This window comes from Portunus trituberculatus, chromosome 40 (genome assembly GCF_017591435.1).
Source record: "Portunus trituberculatus isolate SZX2019 chromosome 40, ASM1759143v1, whole genome shotgun sequence".
In the NCBI taxonomy this organism is placed as follows: domain Eukaryota; kingdom Metazoa; phylum Arthropoda; class Malacostraca; order Decapoda; family Portunidae; genus Portunus; species Portunus trituberculatus.
Genome location: NC_059294.1, coordinates 4,757,501 through 4,777,113, shown reverse-complemented (window position 1 = coordinate 4,777,113; position 19,613 = coordinate 4,757,501). Strand labels below are relative to the sequence as shown.

The window sequence follows — 19,613 nt, the reverse complement described above, 5'->3', positions numbered from 1 at the left end:
TGGAGGTGTGAAATAGTTTGAGTGAGGAGGTGGTGTCAGCGAGGACTGTGCATAGTTTTAAAGGAAAGTTGGATGTGTGTAGACATGGAGACGGGGCCACACGAGTATGATACCCAGGCCCTGTAAAATTACAACTAGGTGAATACAACTAGGTGAATACACACACACACACACACACACACACACACACACACACACACACACATAAAAAGTTTTATTCCATGATAAAGGATCTTTACTGATTTAAAACTAAAGAGCATTTTTTTTTTATATCTTACTGAGTAGGTAGGTCTTAATTAATGATAACATATGGGCAATCAAACCAAACTGCATTACTGTGGTGGTGTTGGTGTTGGCAGTGCTGTGGTGTGGGGGTGTTATGATGTGTAATAGTGTCTGGTACATGATTGATGTGTTTAGTAGTTGCATGTAATGGTAATGTCTGGTAGTTGTGTGTGATGGTGGTGTCTGGTGCATGGTGCTGTAGTGGTGGTGGTGGTGTTGTGTTGCATGAAGTGGTGTGTGTTAACAGTCAACACTCCCACAAAGTAAACTGCCATGTGTGTGTGTATTTACCTAGTTGTAGTTTTACTGGGCCTGGGTTTTACGCTCGTGTGGCCCCGTCTCCATATCTCCACGTATCCAATTTTTCTTTAAAGCTATGCACACTCTTTGCTGACACCACTCATTCATTCAAACTGTTCCAAGTCTCAACACATCTTTGCAGGAAACTATATTTTTTTAACATCTCTCAGACATCTTCCCTTCCTCATTTTTTTACTATGCGATCTTGTGCTTCGAATGTCATATTCTTCTCTCAGGATCAGTTTCTCATTATCCACTTGATCCATTCTGTTAATCAATTTATAAACTTGTATCAGATCCCCTCTCTTCCTTCTCTGTAGCCTTTAGTCTCTCCTCATATGTCATCCCTTCAAATTCTGGAACCATTCTTGTAACCATCTTTTGTAGTCTCTCCAAGTTCCTTATGTGTTTCTTTTTATGGGGTGTCCACACAACTCCTGCATATTCCAATCTGGGTCTTATCATAGTACTTATCAATTTCTTAATTATTTCTTTGTCCATGTAGTGAAATGCTAATCCAATATTCCTAAGCAAATTATATGTCTCTCTGAAAATTCTATCAATATAGCTTACCGGTTGATTGTTTTCTTCCATCGTCACTTCCAAGTCCTTTTCCTTTTTTACTTTCTCTATTTCTACTCCATCTCCCATCTTATAAATTCCCACTGGTCGTCTTTCACTCTTTCCCATTTCCATGACAAGGCTTTTGTCTACATTGAATTCCATCTCCCACTTTTTACTCCATTTCCAAATCTTATTTAGGTCTTTCTGCAGTATTTCACAATCCTCTTTTTGCTTTATAACTCTGCATAGTTTCGCATTGTCCGCAAAAAGATTTATGTAGCTGTTCACTCCCTCTGGCATGTCGTTTATAAGTAAATAAATGAATATATATATATATATATATATATATATATATATATATATATATATATATATATATATATATATATATATATGAGAAAAAGCATTGGTATGTTAGTATGTCCTTTATGTACTGCCCGTGCTCCGTTTTCTGTAAAACATTCTATGTATAGAATCAGTTTGGCTGGCTTGAGGTCTTTCCCCTCAGTTCTCGCTCGCCGTACGCCTCAGGCAACACGTACGCCTCAGCCTCTCGTTTGCTCGGCTATACCTGTTGTGTCTTGTGATACTATTAAATACACGTTCATAATGGGCTCAGGTGTATCCATGCTACCCCTGCTTAAGGACAACTACCACATTGGTGCAAATACTGACCCCTGCTCTCCACTTGGACTTCGTATCTTTAACTACCGTCCTTATTTCTCTCCCCCTCAAATAATTTTCCATCCATCTCAATGTGCTTCCTTTTAAGCCACCCTTCTCCTCTACATAACTTCCAAAGTAATCTTTCATGTGGCACTTTATCAAATGCCTTTTTTAAATCCAAATAAATACAGTCAATCCATCCCTCTCTCCCTTGTACTCTATCAACTATTCTAGAGTAGAATATATATATATATATATATATATATATATATATATATATATATATATATATATATATACATATACATATTCAGTGAAAGAAATTAATGATTGCAAGGATGAGAGTCTAAATTATATATATATATATATATATATATATATATATATATATATTTTTTTTTTTTTTTTTTTTTAATTAATTAATTAATTAATTAATTTATTTATTTTATTTATTCATTTTTATTTTTTTTGTTGATAGACAGATCTTCATTTATATTTACAATTTCAGATAAACTTTGTAACACATTTTACCAACAAAACTCGAAATTCGTAGACAGCTAAACACTTGAATTAAATTTACATTTTATACTGCTCTGTTATTAATTAATGTCACACTTCCTATAATACGTTACTAAGTATTCACCATTTATTGTCGAAGTCCTGCTGCTCCTGTCCATCGGCGTGGTGAACGCAGCTGCCAGAGGAGTCAGTGACTTTCTCGTTAACGTAGCCCACCACGGCAGTGCTGGTGGTGGAGGAGGATGAGGTGTTGGTGGTGATGCATGATGTCTGGCACGAGGGTGAAGGCGAGGAGGAGGAGGTGACTAGGGGGTGAAGGTCTTCCTCCAAGTTCAGGGTTGACTCGAGGGTCACACTTAGCTTTTTTATAAGAGGAGGCTTCTCTGCTATCCTCTTAGAACTGTTTAATTCTGACGGGCTGTGGGAGCAGAGACAATAGAAGTAAAAGTATCATAACTTAAAAAAGAAAAAAGAAAAGAAAAAAATACTGGTTTGTTAAGACGAAATGCATATCTTCTTTGAAAATAAACGGATAATTTTCCGAAGCACACCTGTTACTGTTTTCACTGTCTGGAGAATGTGGAGCGTTGTCATTCTCGGGGTGTGTGTGGAGGCCAGGCAGGGAAGAAGGCTTCTGGAGGGCGGCCAGGGCTGGGCTCCCCGGGGTGCGCATGCTGGGGCTGGGACTAGAATCCCGGGACGCTGCTATCGCCTGCATCACACACAAGTTAAATGAAAAATTAAATATATATAACAATCTACGTCTGTCTATCTGAATGTCTACTTATCTATCTAATTTTCTATACCAATCCATCTATCACTGTGTGTGTGTTTAACTAGTTGTATTTACCTAGTTGTATATTAAAGGGTTCGAGCGGGGCTCATAGTGACCTGTCTCTGTGTCTACATTTATCCAAATTTTCCTTAAATTTGTGCACACTTTCTGTTGTTACAATCTCCTCACTCAATCCATTCCAGATGTTCCCCCTTCTATGTGGAAAACTGAACTTCAGACACTGAATGTGTATTTTTACCTAGTTGTAGTTTTACAGGGCCTGGGCTTTATGCTCGTGTGGCCCCGTCAGGTGTGTGATCATTATTATTGTTATTATTATTACTATTATTATTATTATTATTATTATTATTATTATTATTAGTAGTAGTAGTAGTAGTAGTAGTAGTAGTAGTAGTAGTTGAAGTTGAAGTTGAAGTTGAAGTAGAAGTAGAAGTAGTAGTAGTTAGCAAATATTCATAACATGGAACAAATGCACAATCGGCACATACATATTTATACATTCCCTTATCTAATGGAAATTAAAAAACATGAATAAGTAGATAATTATTAAATAAATCATGAACATACGCATACCTGGAGTGGTGACGGAGAGCAGTTGTGGTCGCACGCTCTCTGGTGAGGGTGGGTGTGGGTGGTGTGGGTCTGGGCGTGGATGTGAAGTGGGGTACCAGAAGGAGAAGGCGTGTGAGTGTGTGAGTGTGACTGACTTGGGTGGTGAGCTAGAGTGTTAGGGAGCGGAGGAGTATTGCCGTGGGAGTGTGTGGGGATGACATCACGGACAGTGGCCCCGGACTTCTGAAGGTGTGCTGCGTATGCAAGGCGAAAGGCGTGTCCGACGATGCTGTTTAGTTCCTCAGCCTGTGGGTAAGGAAGGGGAAAAGGTATATCAGTGGCTGTTGGTAAAGACAGACAAAGACGAAGAGGAGACTGATGTAGGTGAGGGACGAAAAGAATATAGAATAAGAGAAAGACGAATAAAAGACGGGGATAATAAGACAAGTGAAAGTGATGATTAATGAACAAAATAAATAAATTAAACAAAAGGAGGGTAAAGAAAAGCCACGGATGATTCGGATAGGTGAAGGTGATGGACAAAAAATTAATGAATACGGAAAAGACGAAGAGAAGACAGGGATAATGAGGATAGGTGGTGGTGGGCAAAAAATGAATAGATATAAAAGGAGCTTCTGAAGAAGGATTAACCACTTCTAAATGATAAGAGTGATTACGGGTAAGAGAAAGAACGGAGCGGTAGTTTAAATGAGAGAGAGAGAGAGAGAGAGAGAGAGAGAGAGAGAGAGAGAGAGAGAGAGAGAGAGAGAGAGAGAGAGAGAGAGAGAGAGAGAGAAACAGAAATTAACGTAAGACACAGGTGCGTCTCCGCTATCTAATTTCTATACAATATATATTATTTGGGAAAAAATTACAAGACTGTTAACTCTAAAACACTCTTTAAAAATCTTTATTCCTAAGAAATGTTGTAACTGCTTCTAACTACCTTACACACAATAAGGCGGCCACAATGCGCATTATACAAGGCATGCACTGAATCTTTTATTATAAATGACAGCCCTTCTATCTCCTATTACTGTCCAGAATCCTTGATTGCTCTAGGATTTCCGGTGAGAACAAAGGGTGGGAGGGACCATCAGTCAGCAACACTGTGTGCAGCATTTCCAGGAACTCTGTATGCGAACCGCACTAATTTAAGCATGTAACAACGCGTTCAATTAGTTAATACTTTCGCCATAAAGTGACATTTCCTGGACACTGCACAAATACTGTTGGTATCGTGTAAAGATTTTGAAATAAAACTATGAATGTCAGCTATGTAGTAACATTAAATAGATAAACAAATGGTGAAACCTTTATGAGTCTTCGATTCTTGAAAATAATGTCTTATAGTAATATCTAAATGGTCTTGCTTTCTGAAATAAGTTTCAGTATTCACACACAAAAAAAGATAAAGAAAAGAAAAAACTAAACAGTCTGAGTTAGCTATAACTAGACATGAAAAACAATAGGCATGTGGAAAAATAAGGACAGACAAAGCACAATAGGAAGAAAACACTAGCTGTTCTAAAAACCAAAGGGAAAATCTCTCTCTCTCTCTCTCTCTCTCTCTCTCTCTGATGAACTTTGGCTTATCCTAGGTATGATTTTCTTCATTGATAGAAATTACATCCTTGAAAATTATGGTTATTCGACTCGCTTCACATAACATTTTTTTTTACCTGTACGGCAGGATGGCAATACAGTGAGGTATCACCGTATCAGACTTGTGTTTACACGAGTTTTTATTTATTTAATTATACCCAGATAGAGCAGAGGTGAAAATAAAAAGAAGTTTAAAAAGGGTGACTTTCATATCTGATTATAAAATGACAGGAGGGACACCCGCGTGCTGCCCTACCGCAGATCTACATGGAAGTGGACATAGGCAAAATCCGTCTGAGGTGCTACATGCACTTCCATACATACAACTCTCGGCGATGAATGGTTAAGGTCTGCTTCATACCATTTTATTAATTTTTCCGTATACGAAAAACAGTGTTTAAATTATTCACTTTATGAAACCAGATTATCATGTAGTAGAAATTTACGTTCAGAAAGCATAAGTAAACTTTTCTCTGCTGCAGGCAAACCATAATGGAATAGTAAACACGTGTGTGAAGACATGCCTACTTGATATCCAATACGCACAACCGTCCTACCTTAAGGGGAGAAAACGTTATATTGATTCTAATGCAGAGTATCAGTTTCTGACACGTTATTCATTCCTGGAAAAAATCCAAATATTCTTAATGTAATCTGTTTGTATGGCTGCCACATCCTCTGTTTTGTGAACCCTGTAAACATTTTTTTGATCCGGAGACAAGTGAATGGTGAAAGTCCATAAGTGTAACCGTGAGACTCAATTCTGTCACCAAATTTTAAGAGTAGAAAAGTAGCACTCATAATTTCACCAACTAAGCCGTCTCAAAAGTGACAGGAAACGTGTCACCTTACCTAAGGTAAGAGCTGAGTGCTATTTAGAGGGTAGGGGAAACCGCAGTAAAACTATGCAGTCTGCGACACTCCAAATCTGCCGTCTACTGTAAGCCGTCCTGCGGCGACTAAAGTCACAAATTGTAATTCCCTAACCCGAAAGTGACGACGTTTTACGTTACTTATCTCTCTGCTCCATTGATGCCCCTAATGACGCCAACCATCGTCGTTATGAAAACAGACTTTGTTCAACTAATAATTACAGTGATAATCATCCAGGTAATCCCAATAACAGTCATATATAAATATGTAAATTTGTTTTCCTGCATGTCTATATGTCACTTTGTCTGTCTGTATGTGTTTTTTTTTTCTGTCTGTCTGTAATTCTTATGCACGGAGATTATTCCTGTATGTATGTCTGTCTGCCTGTGTGTGTGTGTGTGTGTGTGTGTGTGTGTGTGTGTGTGTGTAAGCTTGTCTACCTTTCTGTCTGTAGTTTTTACACTTGGATATGACAAATTTTGTTACCTTGTTCTTTGGGAAACCATACGCAAATGACAGCTTCAAAGACGCCATTCATTTATTTTTTTTTATTTATTTATTTTTTATGTAGGAGAGATGCCAGCCAAGTGCAACAAAATATATATAAAAAAAGACCCATTTGAGTGCTGGTTCCATAAAAGAAAAGTAAATAGTCAAAATTAAGGAATAAATGTCTTGATACCTCCCTCTTAAAAGAAGTCAAGCTGTAAGAAAATGGAAATACAGGAGCAGGCAGGGAGTTCCGAAGTTTACTAGAGAAAGGTATGAAGATTTAGAACACTGGTTAATTCTTGTATTAGAGAGCTGGACAGAATAGGGATGAGAGGAAGAAGAAAGCCTTGTGCAGTGAGGCCGCAGGAGGAGGGGAGGCATGCAGTTAGCAAGATCAGTAGAGCAGTTAGCATAAAAATAGCGATAAAAGAAGAGATGCAACATTTTGGCGGTGAGAAAGAGACTCAAGACAGTCAGTCAGAGGAGGTGAGTTGATGAGACGAAAAGCTATTGATTCCACCCTCTCTAATAAAACTGTGTGATTGGAACCCCCACAAACATGCGTAGAGTGCTCCATACACGGGGCTGATAAGGCCCCTGTATACAGAGTTAGCAGTTGGGGGGAGGGGGCGAGAAAAACTGGCGGAGACGCCTCAGAACGCCTAACTTCATAGAAGCTGTTTCAGCAAGAGATGAGATGTGAAGTTTCCAGTTAAGATTATGAGAGAAAGACAGACCGATGATATTCAGTGTGAAAGAGGGAGACAGTTGAGTGTCATTGAAGAAGAGGGGGTAGTTGATTGGAAGGTTGTGTCGAGTTGATAGAGGGAGGAACTGAATTTTTTTCTCTGCCCCAATCAGAAATCTTAGAGAGATCAGAAGTAAGGTGTTCTGTGGCGTCCCTGCGTGATCTGTTGACTTCCTGAAGGGTTGGTCGTCTATGAATGGACGTAGAAAGATGTAGGGTGGTATCATCACCGTAAGAGTGGATGGGGCAAGAAGTTTGGTTAAGATCATTAATGAATAATAGAAAAAGAGTGGGTGACAGGACAGAACCCTGAGGAACACCATTATTAATAGATTTAGGAGAAGAACAGTGGTCATCTAACACAGCAGTAATAAAACGGTCAGAAAGGAAAATTGAGAAAAGTTGCAGAGAGAAGGATAGAAACCGTAGGAGGGCAGTTTGGAAATCAAAGATTTGTCCCAGACTCTATGAAAAGCTTTTGTCGTCTATATGAGGATTATGGTGGTTATTCTAACATTTACAATGATAATGTCATTGAGGATTAAGGAAAAAAAATAAAGAAATAGATATAGAACTCTCTTTAAAAGGTATTTATACTTTTCGCGACCGACAGCTCGGCTGTTTTACACAAATAAATAACTAAGTCTATGAATTATTATCTCTAAGTTGATATTTAGGTGACGTAAGTCACAATAAAAAAATCTAGATAATCGAGTTGAAATATTAAAACTTAAACACCTAATGAATCAGGTATAGGAAAAAAAACCACTTAACGGTGACATGAATGCACACTTACCCAACACCTCCATGATCAAAATCAGTAAAATTATATGTATATATATATATATATATATATATATATATATATATATATATATATATATATATATATATATATATATATACACACACTACTTTACAACTGCCAAGTGCAGAGACGTAGCAGAGTACCATTCAGTTTCAGTATTATGTCTTTCTCATCCACATCCGATAGAAACTGCAACCTTCGAATTTTCTTTAGCAGTACTCATGACATGCATGGCTGCCCTGCCTCCTTTACTTCCTCCTCCTCTATTTTTTCCTTTTTTTTTTTTTTTTAATTGTTGTTGCTGCTGCCATTGTTCTTGTTATTTTTGGTGGTGGTGTTGGTGGTATTGATGATTATATAAATGGTGGTGGTATAGGTGCTTCTTCTTCTTCTCTTTCTTACCCGGGAGTCTTGCCACCTGCACCCAAGTCTACAAGTCCTGACCTGGATAACCATCAATTAGTAAACCTTTCCTTACCATTTATGAGCCATCTGGCAGCCAGCACTGGAAACAATGTCTATCTGTCTATCTATCTATTGGTCGTCTGCCTCTCTGACAATGCTTGTCTTCTATCATCGAGCCGGGTGATGTTGCAGATCTCAAATCAAATAATTATAGAATCTATCGATTGAAAGAAACAAAACAAAACGATGAAAGGAGAATAGTTCATTATATTTACAATAATATGCGCATGCAATACTCCACCTTGCAGTTATGCTGAGCGTTCACCAAATCAAGAACATTTGATGTTGCTCATTTTCATTGTCTACGATGGATTTGTTGAACTGGAATTCCTGTACATTAAAACAAACTTGAAGTGGTTTAGCACTTGTATGGAGGCAGCTGAGACAGCGCAACAAGTGCAGTACGAGTCACTTCTTGTAAGGCCAGTGTTTACCCTTTCACTCATGGCCAATGTCTGATGAAAGTTCACATCAAGATGATGTTATTTTTCACTTCTACAATGTAACTAGTCATATAATCTGAAAATTACTGCTGCATTTTGCCTACAGGACTTTGCTATATTTTCAATTTCTTTTTAGAACTAGCAATGAAGTCTTTGATTAACACCTAGTCAAATTTTCATTGGGAATATTTTTCCAAGTTTTTTTCTTTCTTTTTAAGACAATCTGTAACTAAGTGGTCAGTGCACAAGAGAGGTAGACTTCAGTAATCCGTTGGATTCCTTCGGAGAAATGGCTTTCTTCTTGCTGTTAGTGAGTGGCGGAAAACTACCCCATATTTTGTCCTGTCTTCCGCTATGAGTGCATCGCAGTGCACCGGGACGTGGCATGAACATTTAGGATTAAAAATGATAATGACGAAGAGATGTCATTTGGAAAATTTTTGCGATGCCAACGCAAGAGAAGATTGACTATTCATAGCACCAGGAAGAAAACCTATTGGCGATATAGGCTCAAGTTCCCCTCACATCTCTCTCTCTCTCTCTCTCTCTCTCTCTCTCTCTCTCTCTCTCTCTCTCTCTTGCCACAAACACAATGCAACTCACACAATCTTTGCTTTCTCTTTTTTTTTTCTTATTTCATTAACACACACACACACACACACACACACACACACACACACACACACACACACACACACACACATATAAACTTTTGCATTTTATAAATCGGGCGTAACTAGGGAAGATAATGGAACCCTTTGGTCTCGCATCAGTCTGAGCCATCAGTACTACTGGTCGCGTTGCACACGTCGGGCGCTGTGGCACTACATCGCACTCCCCACCTGGCAGTAACAACAAGTTGTACAGGTTGCCAGGCCAGCCATTATTACATTTGTTTTGCGATTTAGTATATACCATCCCGTCATACAAGAGTACGGCATCAGCTATGCGATGGCAGTGATGTCCAGCGGCGGAATTACGGAAAATAGCTACCATGAAAAACGTTATCTTCAACAGACACGAGACGAGAGGCAGCCAAGACAACGGGGCTCACTTCTCGAACAAGACTAATCAAGATTTTATCATTCACAACGCCATATTTTGACAAGCGGACATACCACGATGCCCCATAACTTTTCCGTATTAGCTTTCAGCTTATTAATTTATTTAAGTAAATTTCCATAATTCTCCACAGTTGACTTCACACATGCTCTTGCAAATCACTCAGCACCTTATGAAGTGGGTGATGCACGGGTTATTAGAGCAGATGTCTTACTCCGGGGGATGCGTTATTGGACTGTAGTCGATGCCGCGTGCAGAGGTCTGGACGCGCTCGGGCATGGCTATGGGAACGCGTGGAATGTGTGGTCTCAAAGGATGAAATTTACCACTACGGATTTAGTATGCACAGTTCGAATTCCTCCTCTTCTATTACTTTTATACGCTTCTCCTTATCATCCCTCATTGTTACGAACGTCTCTAGACATTCTCGCAAGCCGGGGAGTGACACGCAGGCAACAAGAAACAAGAAGTAACAGGCTGCAATAAAATGAGTAAGCAAAAATGGAATATCTGTGGCAAGGTCTGCCTTGTGACGGATGCCCGACCTGACAGTGCACGACTTGGGAATTTAAAAAACGGATGTCAGAGCCCTCAAAATTAGCCTTAAGTGGCAGAAGCGGATGCGAGAGGAGGAGAAGGAGGCGGAGGAACAGAAGGAGCAGGGAGAGACGGAAAGAGTGAATGAAGAGAAGGAAAGAGGAGATGAGAATAACCACATGCCACGGAACTCTGAAGGTGGCTGATGCATAAAAAAAAAAAAAATGAAAATGAAGCACAATTGACTAGTAATGTTGTCAGGAAAGTTTAAGTCGGGAAGCATTGCGAAACCAACTTCTTCCATGAGAGAGAGAGAGAGAGAGAGAGAGAGAGAGAGAGAGAGAGAGAGAGAGAGAGAGAGAGAGAGAGAGAGAGAGAGAGTACCTAAAGCAGTGATAGTCAACCTAGGTGCTTTATTTTTCAGAGGGTACTTTAGATAATGGAGTGCATGGAGAAGTGTATGACTTGACTGGTGGATGAGAGTGCACAGTTGGAAATACGTTTTAGGAATAGGATTTTTGCGACATGTAGCGTAAACGACATGGGCAGTGTACGTGAATGCGGAGTAGGAAATAATGTTTTGTTTTAGAAAGGAAATTCAGTCAAGTAAAAAAAAAAAAATAATAATGATTGAAATGAGATTAAAGTATAGCGAATTCATCAGTACACTACAGTCAGACGCAACTCATGCCTTACGAGTTTGAGATGTGGCATTTTCTTTTATCGTGCATTTAGAACCAACACTAGAATTATTCAACACTAAATATAAGTATTTTTTTTTTTATATTTGAAAGGCAGAAACAGTTCTTTTATTTCTATATTTACAGTCCATCCCGCCCCACTCCCCCCCCCAAAAAAAAAACTAGAGAAAATCTTAAGATATTAATTTATAAACGTTTTTAGTTAATTGTCATAGGCGCTTGGATACATAAATTTCTCAAAAGTTCCAGAAAGGGTGTAGCCTATACGAGCACAGAATAAAACTGCTTGGGTTGGTCGCAGAGAGAGAGAGAGAGAGAGAGAGAGAGAGAGAGAGAGAGAGAGAGAGAGAGAGAGAGAGAGAGAGAGAGAGAGAGAGAGAGAGAGAGAGAGAGAGAGAGAGAGAGAGAGAGAGAGAGAGAGAGAGAGAGAGAGAGAGAGAGGGGGAGAGAAACATTAATGTTGCAACTTAATTCCCGTAGAGTTTAAACACTGAAACTCGCTTCTCACCTAAATTTACAAGAGCGTACTAACTTTAACTTGGTAAGCATTTTAAGTTTTCTTTTAAAATGTTTTTTTTTTGTTATCCCTTTAAAGATTAGTACAATATGCAGGCATTTAATTCTGTCAATAAGCCACTGCAGTAAAAACATAAGTGGAAACGTGTGCACCTAACTAACAGATGAATTAAAATAGATGCAGCCGTTATGCTATCTATCCATTGGTTCACACTTAGAGAGAGAGAGAGAGAGAGAGAGAGAGAGAGAGAGAGAGAGAGAGAGAGAGAGAGAGAGAGAGAGAGAGAGAGAGAGAGAGAGAGAGAGAGAGAGAGAGAGAGAGAGAGAGAGAGAGAGAGAGAGATCATATTAAGCTAAGAGAGGTAACAAAAAAAAAAAAAAAAAACAAGGGGACAGAAGGGTACGGAAGGAGTACAGCTTCATGAGTAAGGAAAGGATGAGGATGGGAATGATGATGAGGAGAAGGAGAAGTAGGAAAAGAAGGAGGAGGAGGAGGAGGTTGTGGAGGTGGTGTCTGCCTAAGTGAATTACCTATATTTTACAGAACACCTCACCAATCAGCGAATACCAAGGAGGGAGAGGAGAAAGAAGAGGAGGAGGATGAGCTGGCAGGGTTGTGTGCTATTTGAGGTCAGCAATAACTTTATCTGCTGTAGTGAAGCATAACCGTATAGCGACACAAACATGACTTATATGCTTCCCTCCCACCAGTAAACAAACCAGTTGGAAAATAATGAGGGGAAAAAACATGATTGAATAGGACTGATTAAACGATAAACATACAAAATAAATAAATAGATAAATAGGTGACTGATGATAAATAATAAGCAACAAGACTAATGATCATCCGTGTGCATCTCATTATCAGGTGGTAATATAAGAAACTTTGACCAATATCAAAAGAAGACAAGAGGAGAAGGAGAGGAAAGGAGACGAGAGGAGAAGAGAGGAGAGAGAGGAGATCAGAGAGAAGAGGAAGAGATGAAGCTGGACGAGGACATGGATGAAATATTGGAGAAGAGCATTAGGATTAGGAAAAAAAGAGCAGGACGAAAACGAGGAGGAGAATGAAGAGAAGAATAATGTTAATAACAATAATAGTAATAAGAGTAATAATAATAATAATAATAATAATAATAATAATAATAATAATAATAATAATAATAATAATAATAATAATAGTAAGAAGAAGAAGAAGAAGAAGAAGAAGAAGACAAGGAAGATGGAGGAGGGAAGTGGAGGAGAAGCGCGAGGAAGAAATAAACGAAACAAAGGAAACTTGAAAGAAGGAAGAGGGAGTGGAAAAGATAACACAATAAAGAGCTAAACGATGAAAAAACAAACATAAAAAAGAACCAACAACATGCAACGTACGTATTTAGTTGACTTAAAAAGATACACGCACAGTAATCACGAGTAAAAAAAAAAAAAAAAAAAAGAAGGAAAAAAAGAAGAAAAAAAAAAAAAAGATTGGGATGGGCTGAGTTAATGCCCTCGCCCTCCAAAACACATCCTTCCCACGCCCTCTGCAGCCTGACTCACTTCCTCTGCTTCTAGATGACCTTCGTCTTCACCCCGAGCACTTAACCCCAGACTTCCTCCAACACGGATCCCTCGAGACACTACCGATACTACAAAAATGTTCTTATGACTTACTTATATACCTCAACTCAACGTGCAAAACCCGGCGCACTTTCATCCCACTTTTTTTTTTCTCTCTCTCTCTCTATTTTTTTTCCTTTACCTCCTTCTGCCTCCTCCTCCTCCTCCTCCTCCTCCTTTTCCTTCTCTTGCTCCTCCTCCAACTCCTTTTCCTCTTTCCGTCTCCTCCATCTCATTCTCTTCCTCCTCTTCCACTTCCTTCTCCTCCTCCTCCTCCTTATCTACCTTTTATTATTATTATTATTATCATTATTATTATTATCAGTATTACTCTTCTCTTCCTCCTCTTTCCACCACCATCACCACTCCACACCACTACCACTGCCACCTCCTACTCCTCCTCTTTATTCCATCACAATTGCACCACTACCTACTTTCTTCCCTTTGTTCTGATACCTTCTAGAACGCGACCACTTACCCTCTTCCTCTCTCCCCCCTCCATGACTGACGATTACCGCACAAACTTCGGTGTACTAAACTTATTCACCACGCCACTATTCCCTGTTGCTACAATTGGGTAACCTTTTTATCTAAACCCTGGAACCAAAAAATATGCAGGTAATATGTAAAGCCTTTTCAGTTTCTGCATTGAAAGAGCAGGAGGAGAAAGAGAAAGGGAGAAGAAAAGAAGAAGAAGAAGAAACAACGGAGAAGAATAATGATAAGAGGAACACACACACACACACACACGTAACCACCGCGTAGTGTAGTGGTTAGCACGCTCGACTCACAATCGAGAGGGCCGGGTTCGAGTCCCGGGAAGCGGCGAGGCAAATGGGCAAGCCTCTTAATGTGTGGCCCCTGTTCACCTAGCAGTAAAATAGGTACGGGATATAACTTGAGGGGTTATGGACTCGCTTTCCCGGTGTGTGGAGTGTGTTGTGGTCTCAGTCCTACCCGAAGATCTGTCTATGAGCTCTGAGCTCGCTCCGTAATGAAGAAGACTGGCTGGGTGACCAGCAGACGACCGAGGTGAATTACACACACACACACACACACACACACACACACACACACACACATACACACACACACACACACATCCGGTAGCTCAGTGGTTAGAGCGCTGGCTTCACAAGCCAGAGGACCAGGGTTCGATTCCCCGGTCGGGTGGAGATATTTGGGTGTGTCTCCTTTCACGTGTAGCCCCTGTTCACCTAGCAGTGAGTAGGTACGGGATGTAAATCGAGGAGTTGTGACCTTGTTGTCCCGGTGTGTGGTGTTGGTGTGTGCCTGGTCTCAGGCCTATCCGAAGATCGGAAATGATGAGCTCTGAGCTCGTTCCGTAGGGTAACGTCTGGCTGTCTCGTCAGAGACTGCAGCAGATCAAACAGTGAAACACACACACACACACACACACACATAAGAGGTGTTAGCAGTCGACCACTGCATTAAATTCTTTCAGCGGCGGCATTAAACTGAGGTTCTGTGTATATCTTTCTGAAAAGTGCGGGACTTATCCTTGTATTCCCCGCCTGGTGGGTGCTCGCTGGGTGCCTCAATGGGTCCATTCACTGGGTCATTATGGCTCTTCAGACGAAATCCCAGAACTGGTCTCGGAAGAGACCTCTCGGAAGAGGAGGAGGAGGAGGAGGAGAGGAGGAGAAGGAGGAAAACCAGGTGACGAGGACGAGAAGGAGAAGCAGGTGGAGGAGGAGGACGAGGAGGAGGACGTGGAGTTGGACGACGACAACGATGAAATCTGAGAGTATATATATATATATATATATATATATATATATATATATATATATATATATATATATATATATATATATATATATATATATATATATATATATATATATAGAGAGAGAGAGAGAGAGAGAGAGAGAGAGAGAGAGAGAGAGAGAGAGAGAGAGAGAGAGAGAGAGAGAGAGAGAGAGAGAGAGAGAGAGAGAGAGAGAGAGACAGACTCCTATAAATAAAAAGGACCTAAAAGAAGAAGAAAGGAAGTCGGACATACAATCATCCCCATCTTGTCCCTTTGCCTGACCTATCACCTCACGCCTTCCTCTGTCTGTTGGTTCTCCCCCACAACCCTAAATTCCTTCCCTGAGGTGACGAAAGCTCCATTGGTGACCTGACCCACTCTTCCTCTTTATCCAGTGACCCTGACCCCGGGGAGACGAAGGGAAGTGAGAAGGAAGAGACCTGTCTGATTATCTCGTCTAATTTTTCTGTACTGATACTGGGGAAAAATATGAAAGAGTGCAGTGTAAAGGAGTTATTTAAGAAGAGATATTTAGTGGGAGAGTAAAGAATGTGGTGGATGCAGGGAATGTAGTCAGGTGAAGGAGCTGAACGATAAGGAGGGAACGATAGGGAGGGACGGAACAAAGATAGTGGATGAGAGTGAAAATTGCTGAAGTGTTTAGAAGAGGGAGGTTCCAGGTATGTTGGGTGGCAGGAGGAGGATGAGAATGAGGAGGAGCAGGAGGAGGTGGTGGGCAAGGACCCCCATGGAGGTAAATAATGACCTTGGAGTTTACATTCTCTGTCTTACACGTGTTCTTGTTTTTCCTCTCTCTCTCTCTCTCTCTCTCTCTCTCTCTCTCTCTCTCTCTCGCCCTCACATTTGTTATTTTCCTCACCCCTTTGCACATCTGTTTTCTCTTACTGTTTCCCTTTCTCCTTTCTTCTCTTTCTTCTCACTTACTGTCTCGAATTTCCCTCACTGGTCCACTTCCTGCCTCTCATATTCCTTCCCACCCTCTCTCTCTCTCTCTCTCTCTCTCTCTCTCTCTCTCTCTCTCTCTCTCTCTCTTCACTGGAATCACGCTGGGAGTAAAATGCTGCCTCACTCTCGTTACCTTTCCTCATTACCACTTGACATTTGACACTGACACCCTAGCTTCGGGTACCTTCTGAGGTTACTTAAGGTCAAATTGGGTCACTGAGGGAACTGTGGGGTGACCAATCATTCCGAGGTAACAAGAGGTGTGGTCTTTGAAGTCAGTTAGGATGAACTTACGTACACCACGAATTCTCTCTTTGTCTTTCTGTCTGCCTGCCTGTCTGTCTGTCTGTCTATCTGTTTGTTTGTTTGTTTGTTTGTTTATATGTCTATCTATATTGGTGTGTGTGTGTGTGTGTGTGTGTGTGTGTGTGTGTGTGTGTGTGTGTGTGTGTGTGTGTGTGTGTGTGTGTGTGTGTGTGTGTGGTAATACATTTACAGATACTGATAAATCGACGAACAGACACACAGACAGACAAAGAAACAGACTGATAAATAGTAGATAACAAGTAAAGATAAATATTTATGCTAACACTTTTCAGTGCTTCTGGTAAGACTTTTTGAGAAAAAAAAAAGAATTGCCAATATCATTAAAGAAAAAGGAGATAGAAAGGAAAGGAGAATGTCTAGCGCTCAATTTTGTAGTATTCATAATGTTTCATGGTTACGTAATGTTGATCGTCAACAGGTTCATTAATCCCACTTTCCTTTTCAGCTCTGCATCTTGAGTCTTGGAGGCCATACTGGGGTTCCATAGTGGTTGTCATATATATATATATATATATATATATATATATATATATATATATATATATATATATATATATATATATATATATATATATATATATATATATATATATATATATATATATATATATATATATATATATATATATATATATATATATATATATATATATATATATATATATATATATATATTCAATTTCAAGGAAGATATGAAGACAAAAAGACGGTTAGCATGAAAATAAGATGCAAGCGCTTGGCATTGCTGGAACCTTTCACTACTTAATATTGTGTGACGTTTGTATCTTATTATACTACATTTATACAATCCCGTACGTAATGAGATGTATTTTGTTAAATAATCCCTTTGATCACCGTCCGCCTGATGCAGGTCACAACATTGCAGTGACGCAACAACCTGAATGGACTGAGAGGCAGCTGTGATTGCATATTAATGATGAAAGATCCACTTCTCTGTCTGACTGCCTGTCTGGTCTGTCTGTATGTGTGTATGTCTGATTGGCTGTCATTTCTCTTCTTAATAGAGGAAAAAAATCATAGTGACTAAGTTATCTCTCATTGCATATGAATGGCGAATGATACTCCTCTCTGTCTGTTTGTCTACCCTGCCTGCTTGCCTGCCTGCCTGTTTGTCCATCTGTCTTCATTTTTTTTTTAACAGAAAATTTATGAGCCAATACAAAATCCACTTTTCTATTTGGAAGTCTGTCTGTCTGTCTGTCTGTCTGTCTGTCTGTCTGTCTGTCTGTCTGTCTGTCTGTCTGTCTGTCTGTCTGTCTCTCTCTCTCTCTCTCTCTCTCTCTCTCTCTCTCTCTCTCTCTCTCTCTCCTACGTTCATTCAAGTCGCCTTTACAAAGAATGGGCATTGTGGTCTCTTCTTTCCCAAGTGCCCTCCTCTTTTGTGCGCTCAGACTGACGCGGAAACGCCTTCTACTCGGACAAACACACCGCGACACACTACCACCGCCACTGCCGCCACCACCACTACAATTTCATGACCCACAACCCACCGCACCGAGACAAGCACTACATGTTCCTCGCCACGACACCGCCGACGGACAAGCAGCTAAGGATGGCGACGTGTCCAGAACTACAGCAAGTGCCATGTTAGAGAGGCTGAGACACGACGGCACTGAAAAATTATTCAATGTATGGAGTGGTAATGGTGGCAATAGTGGTGGGAGTGATGATAGTGGTAGTGGTAATAACAGCAGCAATGTAAGCGGTGGTGGTGATGGAGGATGGTGGTAGTAGTAGTAGTAGTAGTAGTAGTAGTATACCATTAACATCAACATTATTCTTTTATCACTATTACTATGAGTATTATTATTATTATCATTATTACTATTATTATCATTATCATCATCATCATCATTATTATTGTTCTTATTGTTACAGTCGTTGTTTTTGTTGTTGTTGTTGCTGATGTTGTAATTACTAACAGTAGCAGTAGTTGTGGGATGAAGAGTAAAGGGAAGTACATATAACGACGAGAAAGTGATGGCGCGGTTGGTAGTGACTGAAGGTTTTTAAAAGTCCTTTTGATCCCCCCCCCTCTCTCTCTCTCTCTCTCTCTCTCTCTCTCTCTCTCTCTCTCTCTCTCTCTCAAAGGAACAAAGCAGACCACAAACCACCAGCACAGATCTCTTTCTTGGAGCTCACGCCGCTATGAAATGCAGCTGTCCTTCACGCCCTTAAAGGAAGTGTCAGGCCTAATTTATCCTTTTCTTAGGTCACCTTTTGCCGAGGTGGAAGAGGAATGTCGCGACAGGTTCCTTCAGTGTTATATATAAAATAAGGCGAGTTTGTGTTACTTGTGGGAGAGGAAGGGAGGAATCTGAGTTGGTGTTCGATGACGGTGATAGAAGCAGAAGTTTTGTGAGGAGAAAGAGGAGGAAGAGGAGGTACAATACAACAGTTAGAGGAAGAAAACAAAGGAGTACAAAGGAAGAATAAACAGTAATAGACTCTTGACTCCCGAGGGTCTGTATGTAAGTTACGCTATCAAACGTACAGTGAGAAAAATAGGGTAGTACAAACAAAGGCTCCTCCCCACCCACCGCTGCTATTACTCACACCTGACAGAAAGGAGAAATACTAAGAGAAATTACGTAGATATTTTAAAGGATAGAGAAAAAAAGTATCACTATTTCTACTCGTATTTCTCTCCAGTGTCGGAGAACCAGCGGCAGCCTCAGCAAAGCAACATTTCAAAGGTGCACCAGAGCGAATTTAATTGCATTTTGTGACGACAGTGGATTGTATCGAATTTGTTGACTGGAGTCCAAATATTTCTCCAATTTGTATTTGAAAGCTGAAACTGCTGTCGCATGGATGACAATGAAGAGGAGGAGGAGGAGGAGGAGGAGGAGGAGGAGGAGGAGGAGGAGGAGGAGGAGGAGGAGGAGGAGGAGGAGGAGAGGGGTATGGTGGGATGATAGTGGTGGTGGGTGCATTATATTTGAGGATAAGAGAGGAAAAGATAGGAACACTTTACATGGAATTATACGA

General features: G+C 40.2%; 1 protein-coding gene across 9 annotated transcripts in view; it reads right to left on the bottom strand.

Annotated features, from left to right (window-relative positions):
• The window catches only part of LOC123516108 (tensin-1-like), a 400,888-nt gene that overhangs the window by 7,958 nt on the left and 373,317 nt on the right, over positions 1 to 19,613 (bottom strand). For all 9 annotated transcript variants that reach the window (XM_045275202.1, XM_045275204.1, XM_045275203.1 and 6 more), the window contains 3 exons: positions 3,704 to 3,988; positions 2,886 to 3,046; positions 2,459 to 2,752 (listed from right to left, as the gene is read on the bottom strand). In XM_045275202.1, the coding sequence (XP_045131137.1) occupies positions 2,459 to 2,752; positions 2,886 to 3,046; positions 3,704 to 3,988 (740 nt within the window). The remainder of the gene's footprint in view (positions 1 to 2,458; positions 2,753 to 2,885; positions 3,047 to 3,703; positions 3,989 to 19,613) is intronic.